Source organism: Sarcophilus harrisii, chromosome 5 (assembly GCF_902635505.1).
Source record: "Sarcophilus harrisii chromosome 5, mSarHar1.11, whole genome shotgun sequence".
Taxonomy (NCBI): Eukaryota; Metazoa; Chordata; class Mammalia; order Dasyuromorphia; family Dasyuridae; genus Sarcophilus; species Sarcophilus harrisii.
In genome coordinates this window covers 8,886,152-8,905,478 of record NC_045430.1, presented here as the reverse complement: position 1 = coordinate 8,905,478, position 19,327 = coordinate 8,886,152, and the positions used below count along the sequence as shown (strand labels likewise).

The window sequence follows — 19,327 nt, the reverse complement described above, 5'->3', positions numbered from 1 at the left end:
TTTTTCTCTCTCTTTCTTCTGGGTTGATAATGACAATTTCAAAGAAAAACTTTAATTAAAGATTTTATACAAAATCGCCAAAAGTAGAATAATAAGGAAAATGAGCATTGATGCGTTTATTGTAAGAGCGATCCTTCTTCGTGATTCCATGGGGGAGGGTTTGGGGGGAGGTGGGGTTTGTCCTTCGAAATGTATAGGGATTTAGTAGTTAGCAAAACAAGATATGCTCCATTGGCAGCAATGCAGTACGAGGGCTTCCATTTTGCTCTAGATCAGAAAGAGCTCACAGAAGGAACGCCTCTCTTTGGGCAAGGCAGGGCTTTGCTCTGGCCCTCCCGGGGTCAGAATCATAGAACCACGGCCACTCCGGGCTGTTCCTCCTGCTCTGGTGAGAGCCATCATGGAACCCAAAAAGTTACCAGGTGGTTGGGGTAACCCATGATGGCATTGGGAAGGAGCTCAGTGGCCCCGTGGTCCAGAGGGCTCAGTAAGATTCTATCCCTGACAAATGACCAGCCAGCCCCTGCCTAAAGACCCTCAAAAAGGGAGCTTGGAGGCTCTATTCTCTCTCTCAAGGAAGCCTGTTCCATTTTTAGATGTCTCTCAGTGGCAGGAAGTTTTCCCTTTGATCCAGCCTCATTTGACTTCTCTGAAACTTTCCTCCTGGTTCTTCCCCTTGGGGCAAAGACTATCCAGCCTCCATGAAGGACCCTTCCGATAACAACGCAGCTAGCTTCCCTCCTGAGTCCTCTCCTGAACATCACGCGGCTCTTTCATCCTCGCATCTGAGGAGGACTCAAGGCCCTTCATTATCTTGGGGTCATCCGTTCTTCCTGCCTTGCCTTCCAGGACATTTACCCTTGGAGACCCTGCCCTCGAGCACTTGATCCAATTCTGGGGCTGAGCTGTCCTGATGGGTGAGTGTGAACACGCATAAAGAGCCTCCTCTCTCTGTCTGGTCCTGGCCATGCTTCCTTCCATCTGCTAATCAACCAACCAGCAAACCAAATCGGCAAGCTTTGATTAAGTTCCTACAGTGTGTTAGAGATGAAATGGAATATCGGAGGAGGGATGACAAACTCATATATGTATATATAGGATAAATATAAAGAGAATAAATGCATATAGAGCCAAAGGTTCTGGATACGAAGGAGACGGGGAGGGCACCAGCAGGAAACACTTCAGGTAGAAGCTAGCATTTGGGCTGCACCTTGGCTGAAGAGTGGGATTCTATTCCAGCCGCCATCTTGCCAATGCCCCTGCCTGTGTATGCTCTGTGCCCTCTCTGCTCCCCAAACTTCACCTCTAGCTTTGGGAACTGTAACCCAGTCAACACTAGCATTGCACCTGGAAAGGGCGTGCTAATCAACTCTCCTCTGTGCCATTCTTGCCCCCCCTTCAGGACTTCTTCAGTCAAAATACGCGGTCCTGCCTCCTCCCTTCCATGCTGTCTCCCTTTTTAAAATGTCAGGTCCTCTGTATCCCCAGTAGCTAGCACAGTGTTTGGCAAATTATTTTTCTTTTCTGGACAGGAGTGGAGGATGGAGTAGGGGAAATCCTGTGATTTCATGAGCATGGGAAGCCCACCTCCCCTGTCCCGTCCCTGTGTGAGGACTCCCATCACCACTGCAGGCAGGCAAGGTACTTTTGATAATTTATTTCTCCTGTGAATTTAATGATCACCAATGGAGGTGATCCTAGAGCTTTAGCCCCAGCTCATCGACTGGATGTTTCAAGCTGGGTGATACAGACATGTCTAGACAGAACTCATTATCTTTCTCTGCAAACCCTTCCCTCTTCCAAACTTTTGTGCTTCTGGTAAAGGCCTCCCTATTCTTCTGGTCTCCCAGGTGTGGGACTCCTCCCTTTCATTCATCCCACACTGACCATCAGTGGTTAAATAACCCCCACATTTCCTGACTCCTTCATTCCTACAGACACCTTGGAAATTCAGACCCTGTTCAGCTCTCACCTAGATTATTGCTGTAGCTTCTAGCTGGGTCGTCTTCCTCTAGTCCACCTGCCAAAAGCTACCAAAGCGTTACTTTTAAGTGCCCATCTGACCATGGGGCTGCTCTTCAGCCAGCCTGAGTGGCTTCCCATAATAGACTGGAAGCCTCCCCAAGTCCCCTGCATCCCAGTGCTTCCTCTCTGTTAGTCATATCCTGTTTATCCTGTACCTAGTCTGCTTTGTATTTATCTGCTCGCATATGGGGGTCTCTATCAGATTGTCTTATAGATGGGGGCTGTCTTGTGTTTGGCACATGGCACGTGCTTGGTAAATACTTGGTGACTGATGGTTGATATTTATAGCTTAATTTTAGTGAGATGCCCAGAGCACTAAGGAGTTAAGTGTCTGGGTGTACTAGAGCTAATATAAGCAGTATTCGATTACCTGATTTTATCCTCACAACAACACTGAGAGGTAGGTGTTATTATCCCCATTGTTCAGTTTTAAAAAAAGTAATTGTTTTATTTAAAATAAAATAAATTTATTTATAAATTTATAAAAATTTATATTTTAATTATATTAAATTTTATTTATTTATATTGGTTATATATGTATATTAACCTTTTAAATGCACATTTCTTTATGAATTATGTTGGGGGAGAAAAATCAGAACAAAAAGGAAAAACCATGAGAGGAAAAAAAAAAGAAAAAAGTGAACATAGCATATATTGATTTACATTCACTCTCCATAATTCTCTTTCTGGATGCAGATGGTGTTTTCCATTTAAAGTTTATTGTGATTGCCTTGGATCACCAACCCACTTGAGAAGAACCGAGTCTTTTGTAATTGATTATCACACAATCTCACTGTTACTGAGTATTTCTGGTTCTCCTTGTTTCACTTAGCATCAGTTCATGTAAATCTTTCCAGGTCTTTCTAAAATCTGTTTGTTCACCATTTTTTATAGAATAACAATATTCCATTACTTTTATATACCACAGCTTATTTAGCCATTCCCCAATTGATGAGTATCTACTTATTTTTAAATTTTTTGTCACCACAAAAAGAGCTGCTACAAACATTTTAGCACATGTGGGTCCTCCTTCCTTTATAATTTCCTTGGGATACAGACCTAGTAGTAATACTGCTAGGTCAAAGGTTATGCAATTTTTGGTCACAGTTCCAAATTGCTCTCCAGAATGGTTGGATCATTTTATAACTCCAAACTCTACCAACAATACATTATTATCCCACATACCCTCCAATATTTATCAGTATTTTTTTTTTTTTGTCATCTTGGCCAATCTGAGAGGTATGAGATGGTACCTTAGAGTTGTTTTAATTTGCATTTCTCTAATCAATAATGATTTAGGACATTTTTTCATGTCACTATAAATGTATTTAATTTCATCATCTGAAAATTATCTTTTTCTATCCTTTGACCATTTATCAGTTGGGGAATGACTTGTATTCTTATAAATTTGATACAGTTTTTTATATATTTTAGAAATGAGGCCTTTTTCAGAAACACTGACTGTAAATTTTTTCCTGGCTTTGTATTTGCCTTTTAATCTTGTTTGTGTGGTTTTGTTTGTACAAACCCTTTTTAATTTAATGTAATCAAAGTTGTCAGTTTTGCATTTCATAATATTCTCTAGTTCTTCTTTGGTCACAAATTCCTCCCTTCTCCAAAGATTTGATAGAGAAGCTATCCCTTGCTCTCTTAATTCACTTATGGTATCACCCTTTATGCCCAAATCACGTACCTGTTTTGACCTTATTTTGGTACCCAATTTTACAGTTGAAGAAAATGAGGCAGACAGTTTTGAACTCAGATCTTCTTGACTCTGGGACCCAGTGCTCTATCTACTGTACCACCTAGCATCCTGAAAAATACTCTATTCTATTATTTCTGGACAATTTTCCTGCATGGTTTCTTGTAGGATAATATCCTTAAATAAGATGACTTTGCATCTTATTTTCAAGTTCCCTTTAAATGGTTTGTCCATCTCCCTTTTGATCTTGTTCAGTGCCTTTTCCTTCTGCTTTTGCCTTTTTGTGTTTGTCTAGATTCCCTTTTCATTGTATTCTGAAGCTGCCTTATGACTCATGTCTCTGTCTCTTTGAGGTCATATGTCTCTAGTTAAAATTGTGATGATTCCTATCTTAAGAGTACAACTTTGGTCCTTAGCCCTGGGAGATTTCCCTTGGTCTTTGATTGTCTCAAGTCATTCTGAAGGTTCCTAGAGCTGTTTCATTGTTATTTCATGGGATCCTGTGGGGTGCTGGGAATACCAGAACCTGCAGAGATGGAGCCACTCCTACTTTGTGACTTGCTTTCCTCTGCCAAGTGACCTAATACATTTATTTCTAAAACTTCAGATTTGGGGATCTTTCTAGGGAACAACAGATAGACAGTGTGACAGATACGAAGATTGTTATTTCCATCACCTCTCTCTGGAAACTTCGATTCTCTTCCTGGACCCACCCTGGGTGTTGGGTCTCCTTTACTTTGTTCTGCTCAGATCCAGCTCAATAGCTTACCACATCACACTGTCCTGCCTGATTTCTGCCCTCTCATGAACTCCCTTTCATGTGTTGTCCTTCTCCATTAGAGTATTTGCACCCCCCCTCCCCTCTCTATCTCTCTCATTCTTTCAGTTGTAAGAATTCCTTTTGGGAGCTTCATTAAGTTACTTTTTCTCCATGTCAAAATTACATTTGTTACATATGGAGGCATTTAAAAAAGTATCTTTGAGGATGGTAGGAAGGTGGTGAAAAACTGTGGCATGGGTTATGTCTCCCTCCACCATCCTCCCAGGATTCCTTCATGACGTTTTTCATTAACGTTTGATTGATGTCAGTGGTCACTGTTTCCCTTTCTGGATAACCACGAGCCATCCCTTTAATAATATGTTCTCCACACATTGGGATGTAGAGAACACATTCTCTCCAGTCTTCCAAAGGTCAAGAACTCTCACATTTGCAATTCTTTCAGGACTCAAGGCTGTGGTATGCTGGGTCTGAGCTCACTAAACTGGTTTCTTACTCTCTCTGTATTTACTTTGGGTTTAATTTGTTGGGTCCTTTTTGTTCTGTTCTTTAAAGTGCAAGGAGCATTCTCCTTAATAGAGGGAAGGAGAGGGAATGGACCAATAATGCCATTGGCACAGGGAACTCCCAAGTGAGGTCCCTTGATCTATGTAAGTCAATGCCTTGTCTGTGACTTTGAATTACCTGAGGCCCTTTGAAGGTCTGTGACTTAGCTGGGGTCACACAGTCTGCTTGGGTCTGACATGGTTCTGGAGCTCTATCCTCTCTGCCCCATTGTCCTTCTGGAAGAGAAAATAGCAAAATTAAAGGGAGATTGTTCTGTCTCTTCTCTTTTCTCACTGTCCCATCAATTCTGAGCCATAGCCCACGCCTCCCTTTCCCCCACCACTGGCTTTGCATTCCTTTTGCTTAGTGTACCTACAATGTTCTCCTTTCCTCTCCGTCTCCTAAATTCCTTCCTGTCCTTTAAAATCATTCAGGTGTCCTCTGGGAAGTCTCTCTGATCTTTGTCCTCTTCCCCTGTCTGGGACACCTTTTGCTCTCAGAGCTTGTGGGGCATTTTGTGTTGTAATTTTCTACTCTTTATGATTCTGTATATCATCGTTATTTGTGTTGTTGTCTTGTTTTCTCACTGGCTTGTGACCTTTGGAGAGAAGGGCTTTTGTCACTCTGACCCTCAGTATCACCCCTAGGACAGTTCTCTGTGAATTAGGGGAGCATGATAAGTGCTCTTCTTCAGGACTCTTTTTTTGGCTGGCCTGCAGAGCTGGACAGAACAACCCGCCTTCTTTTTCCCTGTTGAAATCCTTGTTTGCTCTTTTAGTCCAGCAAGTTCTCTGACTCCTCCACCTAATGGGTTGAGGGCTTATTAAATACCTGTGGTATACAAGGTGCTGTGTTCTCCTCATCTTTGACGTTTTCAGTATCCCTTTGTCCAGATCTTTCTGTTGCTCTTAACGCCTTCTGTTGTGCCTTGAGCTTCTTCCCCTCCCTCAATGGTATTTTATTTTTTCTAATGACATGTAAAGATAGTTTTCAACATTCATTTTTGTAAGATTTTGACTTCCAATTTTCCCTCTCCCTCCCTTTCCTCTCCCTAAGACAGCAAGCAATCTGGTATAAATTATACATGTACAATCATTTTAAATGTATTTCCGTATTTCTCATGTTGTAAAAGAAAAATCAGAACAAAAAGAAAAAAAAATTATGAGAAAGAAAAAGCAAGCAAACAAACAAACAAAAAGGTGAAAATAGTATGCTTCGATTCCCATTCAGTCTCCATAGTTCTTCCTCTGGATATGGAGACATTTTCCATGCCAAGTCTCTTGGAATTGTCTTGGATCACTGCATTGCCAAAAAGAGCCGAGTCCATCACAGTCGATTCTCACATCATCTTGCTGTTATTGTGTACATTATTCTTCTGGTTTTGCCTTCTTCACTTAGCATCAGTTCATGTAAATCTTTCCAGGCTTTTCTGATATCAGCCAGCTCATCATTTCTTATAGAACAATAATATTCCATAACATTCATATATCATAATTTATTCAGCCATTCCCCAACTGATGGGCATCCATTCAGTTTCCAGTTTCTTGCCACAACAAAGAGCTGCTACAAACATTTTTGCAGATGTGAGTCTTTTCCCCTCTTTTATGATCTCTTTGGGATTACAGATCTAATAGAGATAGTTCTGGATTATAGAGGATGCACAGTTTAACAGCCCTTTGGGCACAGTTCCAATTACTCTCTCTCAGTTCACAACTCCACCAACAATGTACGTGTCCCAGTATTCCCACATCCCTTCCAACATTTATCATTATTTTTCTTTTCATTTTAGCTAATCTAATAATGCCTTGAGCTTCTCTCCTGCTCATCAGAATGTAAGTTCCTGAAAGGCAGAGACCAGACTGGTTTTCTGTTTTGCTCCCATGTTTTGTCTTCTATTTTTTTTCTCCCTCTGAAGTGGCTGTGGTTAGAGGGCCTGTCTGGTAGGCAGAGATTAGGAACCTCCATCTTTTCCCTTCTCTATTTCATCTCATCTCCTGCCTATGGTCACTGTGAGGGACCAGGGGCTTAATGCTGCTGCGATTGTCTAATTCTTACCATTTTCAGTTGCCATGCTGTCAGGCTTCCTAAGCCAAGACTTGAAGAATGACCTCAAGCAGATGCTCCACCAAGTCCTATCCTCTTACAGAAGGAAAGGAGAGAGTGAACTTGGTGGGAGAGAGGAAATAAGATTAGCCCAAGTCTCTGTAAGTTTGGAAGATGAAGCAGTGCTCTCATGGAGTCCACCAGCATTTCCTTTCTCTTCTGAGAATAGTTAGTTGTGGACAAAGGAGAACAAATTCCCACACGGATTATGTCCCAAAATGTATGTCCCATTCTGCACCTTCTATCCATCATTCCTTTGCCAAGAGGTGGGTAACCTGCGTCAACATGTGTCCCCTGGTATTGTGGGTGGTCATTGCATTCATCAAAATTATCTTGGTTCTTTTCATTTTGTGTCAGTTTACACTTGTCTTCCAGGCTTCTCTGAAACTGTCCCTTTCTTACTACACAATAGTATTCCATCCCATTCAAATACAGGAAACACTTAAGAACTCTGATTAACACTATGACTAGTCACAATTCCAGAGTATGGATAATGAGATGGGTGACTCATTTCCTGACTGAGAGAGGATGGATCAAGATGCATAAGAATGCATTTGGGGTCTCTTGGATATGACCAATGTGGAAATTTGTTTAAAAAGGCATAGATAAGCCTATAGCAATGCTACTTTAATCTCTTGTTTGTGAGGCTCAGATAATGCTAGAGATTCACAATTGTAAATGCTTATAAAAATGCCAGTTTTTATTTGCTTCCCTATTTTTCCACCCATCTATATTTACCATCTACCTATCTATCCATCTCTCATTTCTTTCTGCCTATTCCTTTTAATCTCTCTCTCTCTCTCATTTTGATCTCTCTCTCTCTGTCTCTTTTTTCTGTGTCTTTCTGTGTCTCTGTGTCTCTCTGTGTCTCTGTCTCTCTCTCTCTGCCTCTCTCTGCCTGTGTTTGTGTGTTTCTGTCTCTGTCTCTTCCTCTTTCTCTCTGCCTCTCTCCATCTCTCTGTCTTTCTCTTCATCTCTGTCTCTGTTTCTGTCTATCTCTCTTCCTCTCTGTCTCTGTGTGTTTCTCTCTGTCTCTTTCTGTCTCTCTCTACCTTTCTCTTTCTGTGACTTTTTATCTCTCTCTTCTTTCTTCTCTCTGACTCTCTGTCTCTGTCTCTGTGTCTGTCTGTCTCTTTCTGTTTCTCTCTGTGTGTCTCTGTTTCTGTCTCCTTCTTTCCCTCTGTCTCTCTGTCTCTCTCAGAAAATTCCCACAAAGAACCTGCCCTAAAACATAATCTAGAGGTTTCCAGTCCTCTATCTGCCATGCCCCATTGTGCCATCTTTATTATATTATTATTCATGTATATATCTCCCCAATATCATAAAATGCATTGTATGTGGTAGATGCTACATAAATATTTACTGGAATGAATGAATGAATGCCCTCAGCAGCCTATGTTAAAGCCAATTTATGGAGAAGAGACACAGCAGCTGTTTCTGTTTCAAAAATTAGCTATGTGGCCTTGGGCAATGTCTCAGTTACCTGCTCTGTTAAATGAGGGAATTTGGACCCAGTGACTTCTCAGGTCCCTGAATCTTTCCTCCCATGATCCTCTGATGGAAAGAACGTTAGGGTGGTGGTGGGTCAGGAGATTTGGGCTCTCTCTTCTGGGTCCTCAATTGCTCCATGAACTTGAGCAATTTGGCCTGATATTTGGAGCCTGGGTGTGGTTGCCCACAGAACTGAGCTGACCCTTGAGGTTCTCCCTCCTGCGAGAAGTGAGACACTCCCGAGGTTGTTGGGAAGTGAAACAAAAGCATGTGGGGGACATCCTTTGTCGACTCTAAAGTGCTATAGAACATAAATGGTTATGATGGTTCTCTTGTTTAGCCCATCTTACAAATGGGCTGTTGTTATTTAGCACATGCAATGCCCGTGAAAAATCGCTATTTACTAAAATTGAAATACTTTTAAGTTTCAATTAGCACAAAAGGTTTTTCATGTATCTCTAAAAAGGATTGAATTGTAGATGAAATGTATTGCTTTACATCAAAGGGAGTTTTTTTTTTTCTTTTTTAAACTCACCAATACCATTTACCGAGAAAATTGCCTTGAAAACATTCAATAAATGCAAAGCGGTGCTTCTCCACTGATGGCTCCCTTTGCAGCTTCTCACTTTGGCAGAAAGCATTCTCCTGTCTGGAGCAGGCATATTAAAAAATAATACTAAACCACACCCGGCGCACTTCCTTTTCGACGCTTTTATTTGTGGCGCTCGGGCCATAACGTGATCTCCTTTGGCTTTGTTCCTGAAATTGTCCCAAATCGTTTGTTTAATCCTAGATTTTCAAGAATGTGAAAAGCATCACCAAGGCCTTTAAGCTCTTTGATTGCACTCAGAGTGGCCAGATTCACCCAAGCGGGCTGAGACAAGTGCTGGAGAACTACTGCTTCAAGATGAGGGATGAAGAATTTGAAAAGTAAGTGCCGGGGTGACCACAAGCAGGCCCCCAAGGCCAGAGTCGGGGGACGGGGCTTCTGAGAGGGCGGGCTCAACACGAGCTCATGGGTCGTCATGGGACCGCCGGACACCTTGAAGCACGGGGCTGATTGAGAGGCAGCCACTCCATGGCATTTGTCTGGGATTCGCGCGTCTCCCCATGAATTCTCAGAAATGATTGCTAATGTCTCTGCTGTGGCATCCGCCAATTCCTTAAGTACCCTCGGGTGCGAGTCATCTGGCTCGCAGATTTGAGCGGATCGCGTTTATTTAAGTCATCCATCACCAATCTTCTCCCCCTTTCCTGCCTGGCTTCCTGCAGCATGTCCCCTGTGTTTCTGCTCACATTTGACTTTTCCCATGAAGCCCAGGGTTAGGAAGAGAATGGAAAATGTTTCCAGTGTCAGAAGGCAGGCTCCTGGCCCCGGATAATCAGGGAACCAGTCAGTCAACACATGTTTACTAAGGCCCTTACTATGTGTCAGCCACTAATTTTCTTTGAGGTTTTTTTTTGTGTGTGTGGGGGGGGAGTGTCAGAATTCTTCTTAGTGGCAGCTTATTGTGGAAGAGTTTGCCTTGAGTTCGGCATCAGAATTTGAATTCTGACCTCTGCTTTTGCTGTTTCTATGACCACAAATGGTAACTGTGTCTTCCTGACGGCACCTCAGTTTCCTTCTATGGAGGCCGATGGGGCCGATCTGTGATGTCTGAAGCTGTTTTCACATCCCTAGCTGCAACTGTAGTAGAAACTGGCATCAGGCTCTCCACTGCGGGTGGAGGGTGAGGGCAATGGGGGCTCTGTGGAACCCACTTGGCCCAATGGCAAGTTCTGGCTAAACCACGAGTTTGGAGGTGGGGCCTCTGTAATGCTGGAGGAACTCTTTGGGCAGGAAGTGATTGTCGAGTCTTTGCAACATCTTCATTTCCCAGGAGCACTTAAGTGGGACAGTGGAAATATCCTGGCTACAAAGGCCACCCCTTACACTTGCTACCTGTGTGACCCAGGATACCCGTTTTCCCTCTCTTAAACCTCAATTTCTCCTCTTGTGATATGAGGGAACTAGTCTCTCTCTCTGACCACTAAGGTCCCAGAATCCCAGTTCCCTAAGAGAGCTGACCTACCTCCTGAGGATCCTTCCAGCTCCTGACCCTATCTAGGCTCCTTCCCTCTGTTTTTAAGGGAATTCATTTAAAACTGCATTATTGAAAATTATTTTTTAAACTTTAATGTCATTTTTCGAAGATTCCCTTTCTTCCTGCTCTTTAGAACAATAGAATCTTCTCCTAAAACAAAAGAATTAGCAGCAAGGAAAGCAGAGATATGTGGTCTTCGATAAGTCCCTTAGTCCTCTGGGGACTGGGCTTTCTCATTTATAGAGTAAGGGGCTGGACAGAGTTGAGGGGCTGAGATAGAGATTAAATCTCTTGTCTCACAAAATGTGAGCAAGGTTAGAGAGGGCTGGTAGTTAGTCTTTTAGTCCTTCTCCAATCTGTAAATTGAAGTTTTTACTTAGGAGGCATGGCGCTAGCCAACTCCAAGGCAATCTGAACAATGAGAAAGGTCTTCTCTCCCTTATCCTCTCCCACCTGCAAGGTGACCAGAAGTTGTGGGATGCATCTGTGGATGATAGTTGGGCAGGCTGGGGGGAGGGGGAAGAGGGGAGCTGCCTTTGGGATATCACCCCCCCCCCAAATGCAGCCCTTCCTGATCCTTCAACAGTATCTTCCAATCCTCTTTTCTACAAGATGCCATGGTGGATATTTTAATTTCTACATCTATCTGGGATGGAAAGTGTCCAGGACAAAATGCAAACACAACAAATTAAATCCTGTTCTTGTGATGCCCAGGGTGGGGGTGGGAGGTGAGCTGAAGCCCCCTCCCCTCCTGCAGCCACCACAAAAAGCCCCACAGGCTCAAAGTAGATAATAAACCTTGTGTATGGCATTGTGGTACCAGACCTGAGCTTCTGATAACTAATGTTTCAACAGCCCTAAGTAATAAATAATAGAGAACATCACCCATTTTTACTGGAGGTTTTTTTTATGCTGAAAAACAATGCTGTTTGTCTGATCCAACTTCAGAAGCTTAGCATAATGGACTGGCTTTCTCAGCATGAGAAAAACAGAGCATCAAAAGCAGAATCTTTCTTAATTTGATTTAAGGCTTTTCTTGTTGAATCTCAAGAAAATACTATCTTCCTGAGACGTCTTTACATTCATCTTGGTGCCTTTTTAGTTACTTAACAAGAAACACCATGAATTTTGAATTCCTTCCTTTGTACCATTACTTTATATTTAATGTCAGTGTTCATAGACTCACAGAATGTCAGAACTGAAAGGGACCCGAGATCATGAAGTGTTGAATGGGAGGGAGCCTTAGAAGAGAGGAGGTCAAAGCTGAGGGATGGGAGAAGCAGCTTTGGAACACTGACAGGCACAAGTGGGAAGGACATGAAGCACTGGATATCTTCAAGGAAGGGGACCTTAGAATACAAGATGTTGGACCTTGAAACATGAGTTGGGAGAAGCCTTAAAAAATGGAATGACAGAACCCAAAGGAATCTTAGAACACACATATCATAGAACATCAGAATTGGAAGAGATTTCAAGACAGAGAATGTCAGAACTTAGAGGAGCCTAGGAACATGGAAGGTGAAAGTTGGGAGGCCGGCTTAGAACTGAGAATAACAAAGATGGAAAGGACTTAAAATCAAGAATATGAGATAAGAGGAGCCTTAGAATGCAGGACACTAAACATTAGAGAGAAGAGGAATTGACTCTTAGATTATTAGAGCTTGAACTTGATTGCTGGAAAAATTCTAGAATGTATTAATAAAAGGATGGTTCATGAGCATTTAGAAAAGGAAACAGTGATCCCAAAGACCCATACTTTTACTGACAGGGTCACTAGATGGGTGGTGGGATGAGGGGACTGCTCATGGGTATCATTCATCCAGATTTCAGCAAAGGTCTGACAAAATTTCCCATGGTACCTGTGGGCACCCAATGGGTACATAAGAGAGATATCGTGTCCAGGGTCACATTGCTGGGAAGAGTCTGGGCTGAGCTTTGAACCCACGTCTTCCTGACTCTACTCCCTGAGACTCACGGCCACTATAGAAGCGGCCTACAGATGTCACTGTGATCTGCATCGGTGGAGGGCCTGCCCATGGGCCCCCACCAAGAACAATATCTCCTTCATGGACAGAAAAGGTTTCAATATATGTAATCACATAAACATAACACTTGGGGGCATATTGTTACACAAAACTGTAAGCTCTCTGAGGACGGGGACTGTTACATTTAAATGGTCCTGGAAGATGATCTGTGTGTCCTGGGACTTCCCAGTTGTGCTGAGAGATAGGTAGGGGTGGTCTTTGCTAGAGCAGTGATAGGTCCTTAGTTCCCTGCAGGGAGGATGTCAGTGATGGCAGAATACTTCCCATTTATCGTCTCACTCGAGCTTGGCAACAATCTTGTGAGGAAGGTGCCCTGGGGATGGTTGTTCCCATTTCATAGAGGAGGAAATGGAGGCTGTGTTTGGACAGAGCTTGAGCTAAAAGCAGCTTTTACATTTTGAGATACAAAGAACTTTTTAAAAAGCCATTCTTGGCTCATTGGTCATACAAAGAGCAGGCAGGAGGTGAGGTTTGGCCCTCCCCATATGTTTCAGCCGGCCCAATGCTCTCGTGCCTCCCTGAGCCTTCCCTCCATGGTCCACTTTCTCCAGTGAGACTCAGAACTCAGCCTGGAGGCTTCTCAGGAACTGAGGCACTTACTGATCTTCTGGTCCATTGGAACCATAAAGTCTTTTTCAATCTAACCATGTGTAAAATACACCTGAGACCCAGGAGGTTCCACAACGTGTCCTTGCTCAGTCACAATGAGAGTGAGGGACAGAATTGAGATTCGAACTTGGGTCCCGGGCCTTTACATTCAGGGCTCTTCCCCCTGCCCCGTGAGGGAGGTTATATAAGAATGAATGATTCCAAATCGAGGCTGGTGGCAGAATATTGGGAGCTAGAGCTACAGGGGAGGTCTTGTACTCTAACTTGCTCATTTTACCCAAAGGAAACTTCACCTAGGCCCGGAGCACTGAAGTGACTTCCCGATGTTGCGCAGGTGGTCAGGAGCAGAGTCTGGGTCTGCACTTGGACCCCCATTAGAGTGAGGCTTCAGAGACACCCTTCCAACCTCCACATGTTCTGGCGCTCTGGGTCCTCAGCCCGTGGCTGGCTGCATCACAACAACATGTCCTCCGTATGATCTATAAGCAGTTCCATCCCACCCGCTTTTGCATCGGGCTTTGTTTCTCACTGCGAAGCTATCACAAGGCCAGTGTAGACCTGCTACCCACCCCTGCCCCACTGAGCTCAGGGGTGCCCCCTTGCGCCAAGCAAGAGGTGGACCGGGGCCTGGTAGAGTTCGCTGCTTCAGGGCCGGCTCCTTCCTAGACTCAGCGCCCGGGTCTGGGAGGGCTCTTATTAGCGGGTCAGGACCAAGGACAGAGGAGGGGCACAGCGGCCGGGCGCAGGCTGGCCCAGGACTCCTCGGGCTCCGGGCAGGGTGGGCGGAGAGGAGGACTCTTCCTGGGCCCTGCGCTGATGGAGCTCTTCCATGAGATCCCGTGAGATCCCAGATCTGCCTCAGGAGCCCCTCCAAAGGCCGCACAGCCCCAACACACCTGGCTTAGGGGCAGCGGCCTCTTCTGCAGGTTCATCTGTCCTGTCCTGCCAGAGGCATGCGGCCTCCCGGTGCATGCTGGTCCCGTCCCCCATCAGCTAAAGTACACCTCTTTTTCTCCCCTGGCTACGCAATCATTTCGAGAAGGGTGACACTGAATTAACATTTTCTGCCTCCTTATAAGAGGGAGGCTGATGCAACTTTTACATCTGGTGGCTCTTTTCTCTCAAGATTATTTTTTCTGGGCGGAACAATAGGCGAGCTCCATCCGAGGGGGAAAATAAAGTAGGTGTTTAAATGAATAAATGACATGACTATCGGTGGGGTTTAGAAAACAGAAAAATAACAAATACTTTAAGTGATAATTACTCCATTTTTAGAAAGCAGCAACAAATGTAGGTAATTTTAGAATCCAACATACGGAGGTAACGATGTGACGGGAACACTTAGGATGCTTCCATTTTCGGTGCAAATGTCGAAAAAAGACTGGGAGTGGCGGGTGCAGCTTTTGATTTGTCAGGTTTGATAAAGAGATGACCCCTTTAAAATAAAAACAAAGTCTCTTGCTAGAGAAGCTTTCGAATCACTTCTCTGATATTTTAAAGACCTATCATATCTTTGAGCATCTTCACTTTTTCTGAAAATTTTTTCTTTGAATTTCCAAGGAGTAGGATATTGTCTCTCTCCCCTTCTCTTCCTCTCCTCCCTGCCATTTGTGTATTTTTCCTGCACATGAGCCTCAACTCCGAATTCAGGAAACATTTTTCAAACATCTGTGACATTGAATCTTGAATCTATGAATTACTAGCGGTATGACTCTGGGCAAGTCCCTTGTCTGGGCCTCTGTTTCCCCTTGTGTAAAATGAAGGGTTTTGACTAGGAAAACTCTGAGGTTTCTTCCAATTGTAAAGTCTGTGATCCATTAACCTTGCATAAAGCATGGAACTGGGTAATAAGAATGGAGATGGAGATCAGAGAGATGTCAAAATATATTAAGATGGGGGCAGCTAGTTGGTGTAGGATAGAGCACTAGCCTGAAGTCAGGTGGACCTGAGTCCAAATCTATCCTCAGCCACTTAACACTTTCTGGCTGTGTGACCTTGGGCAAGTTGCTTAACCCCAATTGCCTCAGCAATCTCTCTCTCTCTCTCTCTCTCTCTCTCTCTCTCTCTCTCTCTCTCTCTCTTTCTCTTTCTCTCGATGAAAGCTGCGAGAAGTTGTTTCATGTAATGGGAATAACACATAGTCTTCAGTCCCTTCTCTGACACTTCCTCCTGGGTGAACCCTGGTCAGGTACTTCCTCTCTGAGTCCACTCTCCCCAGTCCCTCCCAGGAGGCCTTGAGGAAACCCAGGCATACATATCAAAACCACACGTCTTCCCTTGATAGAACGTAAACTTTTTGAGGGCAAGAACTCTTTCAGGCTTGTCTTGATACCTCCAGCAGGTTTGTCTCAATATCTCCAGCTTCTAGCCTGGTTTCTGGCTAGCACCAGAGCAGAAGCTTATTAGATGTGTATTTAGTGATTGATTACATAAACTAGGAATGTGAGAGAATTGTGAGAATGGATCAGACTTGTGATTCTTTCTATTCTCCTCTTTTTTCTCAGTCAAAATAAAATGGCACCAGATTCTCCCCTGAGTTTAATCTGCCAAATACTTGGGCAGAAGAACACTGGGTGAGATTCTTGGGGAAGCACAAAATTTTGTTAAGACTCAAGAAGCTTATAGTTTAGATTGATGCTGACATTATGATGCTAGGTAAGTAGATTAGGAATCACCAGGTGATTAAGGAAGGATTCCTTCAAGAGAGGGAATTGGTATTATAGGGTCAGAATTCAGTCTGTGATACAAAAGGAAAAGTGGATTTACCAAGTCCAGGGAACAGCCATCAAAGGCTCTGAGGTGGGAAAGCTCTCAAGACATGCTGAATTTATTGATCTGGCTGTCCTAATTCTCATCCCTCTTTATATTAAATCTCCCCTTCTTATCTTGATCTCTTTGGTTGTGGTCACAAAGGAGTTTCTGACCTCTGGGTGGTAAGAGCAGGGACAGCCATTTAAAGAAATATTTATTGCTCCACCCATTCTCTCTATGTCTTCATCTCTAACATGATTAAACTTATCTCTTCCTAACAAATATCCCCAAGTCTCTGTGGGTTTAAAGTTATTTTTTTTCCAGCTTTCTTCACACCCCAGAGATCAAGGAGGGAAAGAAAGAGCCTGTGAGACAGGAGATGGGCCCTCCAGCTCTGTCACTCACCCTCTGGGCAATCTTGGGGAAGTCACTTTCCCAGCTTGTTTTCCCATCTATGAAATGAGAAAATTACCTTAACTGCTCTTAGCAGGCCAGTGCTTTAGTTCAGGTGTTCGGTTTTCAGAATTCCATCCAGATCATTCCCAGAAAGAGAAAGGATCCCAAAGCCCCAGGTGGGGAGCTCTCAGATACAATGGAAGCCTCATTGTTCAGAGTCTTTGAGGGATCCCACAGAAAGAAGAGAGGAACTGTCCATGTCTACGTGTCGAAGGACCCCTGGCTGGGGATGCTAGACTGGAGGGCCCTTCCATCCTTGAGAATCTGGAACTGCAAGTCTCCCGGGATACGTCTTGTGTCTACACAGCATTCATTTCCCGTGGGAATAGGGTCATCTCTTTTTGGGTTCCCTCAGCTCCAAATCTTCATGGTTCTCTGTGATCCAGAGTATGCTGCATCACTCCACAAATGTTGCTGTGTGAAAAACAAGCCTTTTGTGTCCCCCTGTTTCTTTTCAGAGCTGGGGAGAGAACTATGGGTATGGAACACAGAACACAGAATACAGTCGCTATATATATATATATATATATATATATATATATATATATATATGCCAATTTAGAAGATTTGGGCTACCCCACTCTCATTGTCCTTGGGCCTTTTTTATCCTTTGTTTGAGGGGTAATTCTTTGGGAGGAGGATGAAAGAGGGATCCACTGAGATATGTAGATGTAGTAAAAATGGAGACCAGTAACTAGTTCTTTAAAAAGGAAGAACCTTTGTTTTAGGGAGAAGTTTGAGTGATTAAGGAATGGCACAGTTTTCCAGAAGCTATCCATCCTGCCTTTCTCCTCTTGTACAACCCTGGGCCCTGTGTCTGCCTGAGCTCTGGGTACTGTTGGATTAGACAGTCCCTTTGATTGCTCATTGGAACCTCCCGGGGGGGGTCTTCTATTCTATATGTTTGGCAAAAAGTAGTTTCATAAATACCTATTCATGATTGCTAGGTCAAGCTCTTTGGAACAGATTTTTTTGAACTGGAATTTTAATTTTATCAGTCTAGTGAAACTTTGTCCTAATAAATATCAGCCCCTTCCCAGTGGCTGAAATTCTTGGGGAATTACCTTGGTCACTGAAGAATAAGGGGACCTGCCCGTTAAACAGTAGGACAGGATTTGAATGCAGGTCTTCCTGGTTCTGAGTCTGCTATCTTTCTACAACTTCCTGGCTGTCTGTTTCTGAATGGTTTTGACCCTCTCCAAGGACCTCCCCAATGTCATCAGCACTGGAAGGCCCCTTTCCTTCCATGGGGACTCCAAGCTGTCCTGCTGGTGACAGTCTCCTTGGTGTGCAGCTGCTGTCCAACCCCCAGAGCCAATGAGGAGCTGCATGGTGAGTGTCATCAGTGATGGACCAGGCAAGGAGATGTCCTCAGAGAGATGGAGGGAGCGTGTGAGTAATTGGTGGACAGCTGATGGACCCACTGGTATCCAGATAATGAGAGGTGGTTCTTGCACATCTGATGGGCCATCCATCCCTCCAAAGAGGACCAAGTCTCATCGGATGGGCTGCGTGTGACCTGCTTCTCTGGAGGATAGCTCTACATCAGTGTGATCATGGAGCTGTTAAAATGTCCAGAAAGTGCCCCAGACACTCAGGGGGTGAAGGATGTGGAGGTGACTGGGATTATATGTGTGAAGACCTGAGTGCAGATCCAGCCTCAGACAATTCCTAGCTATGTGGCCTTGAGTGAGTTACCTAAACCTGCTGTCTCAGGTTCATCATGTGTAAAGTGGGGATAATAAAAGCACCATCCTCCCAAGCATCTGTCTTCCAAGAAGAGAAAATTAAGTAAGATTTGTAAAGGTCTTTGCAAAGCTTAAAGCACATGATAAATGCTAGCTGTCCTTATTCTTATTAGTCACAGATTAAGAGGGTGGGGAGGGACCTCAGTGTCTAAGTCGCCTAAGCCAGACCTGGAAGGTTTTCCTGTTCTGCCCCGGGTTTGCCAAGAGACCCCTAGAAGGATGACGCCCGGCCCCTCCAGAGACGGGCTGCTTCACTCTGGGATGGAAACTCCTGATCTCATGGCCCAGTTTCCATTGGGCAGCTTCCCTAGTCACTCCTACTTCTGCCCTCAGGATGAACAGCACATGTCTGATCACTGGTTGGGCCTTGACCCTCAGCTGCCACCCCAAGCCTCTCCCCAGATTGTCGTTCTATCAACTCTGTCACAAGGAAAATGGGGGCTCTTCAGGCCAGGGGGCCGCTTCTTGCTAGTCAAATGACAGTGCTGATGCTTAGACACCAAGGTGGATTGATCCACCAAGGGCTAAAAGATCCTAGACTAGTGAGGGATGAATCCTCTGAGTGAACGTTGGAGGGGGGGAGCCCAAGAGACCTTCTAGTCCAACTTCCTCATTTTACACATGAGAAAGAGGTGGGATTGGAACTCAGGTCCTCTGACTCCAGAGCCCATGCTTGACACATGGTAAGTGCTTAATCAATGCATCCCTCCCATCTGCCTCCCTCTTCCTCTTCCTTCCTTTCTGTCTCTCTGTCTCTGTCTCTCTTTTCTCTCTTTCTTCCCCCTCTCTTCCTCTCCTTCTCTCTTCTCCCTCTCCACTGTGTCTCTGTCTCTGTTTCTCTTTGTCTTTTTGTGGCTCTCTCCCTTCCTCCTTTCCCCCTCTACCCCTTTCCCTTTTCTTTTCTCTCTGTCTTTCTTCTACCTCTATGCTACCCATGTTGCCCTCCCCCTCCTCACCACATGAACAAAGAAGAAGAAGTAAATCACCCA

At 44.2% G+C, this 19,327-nt stretch overlaps 1 protein-coding gene across 1 annotated transcript in view; it reads left to right on the top strand.

The window, feature by feature from the left end:
- The window catches only part of EFCAB6 (EF-hand calcium binding domain 6), a 165,367-nt gene that overhangs the window by 29,578 nt on the left and 116,462 nt on the right, over nucleotides 1–19,327 (top strand). Inside the window, exon 5 of the mRNA XM_031938646.1 lies at nucleotides 9,439–9,575. Within this exon, the coding sequence (XP_031794506.1) occupies nucleotides 9,439–9,575 (137 nt within the window). The remainder of the gene's footprint in view (nucleotides 1–9,438; nucleotides 9,576–19,327) is intronic.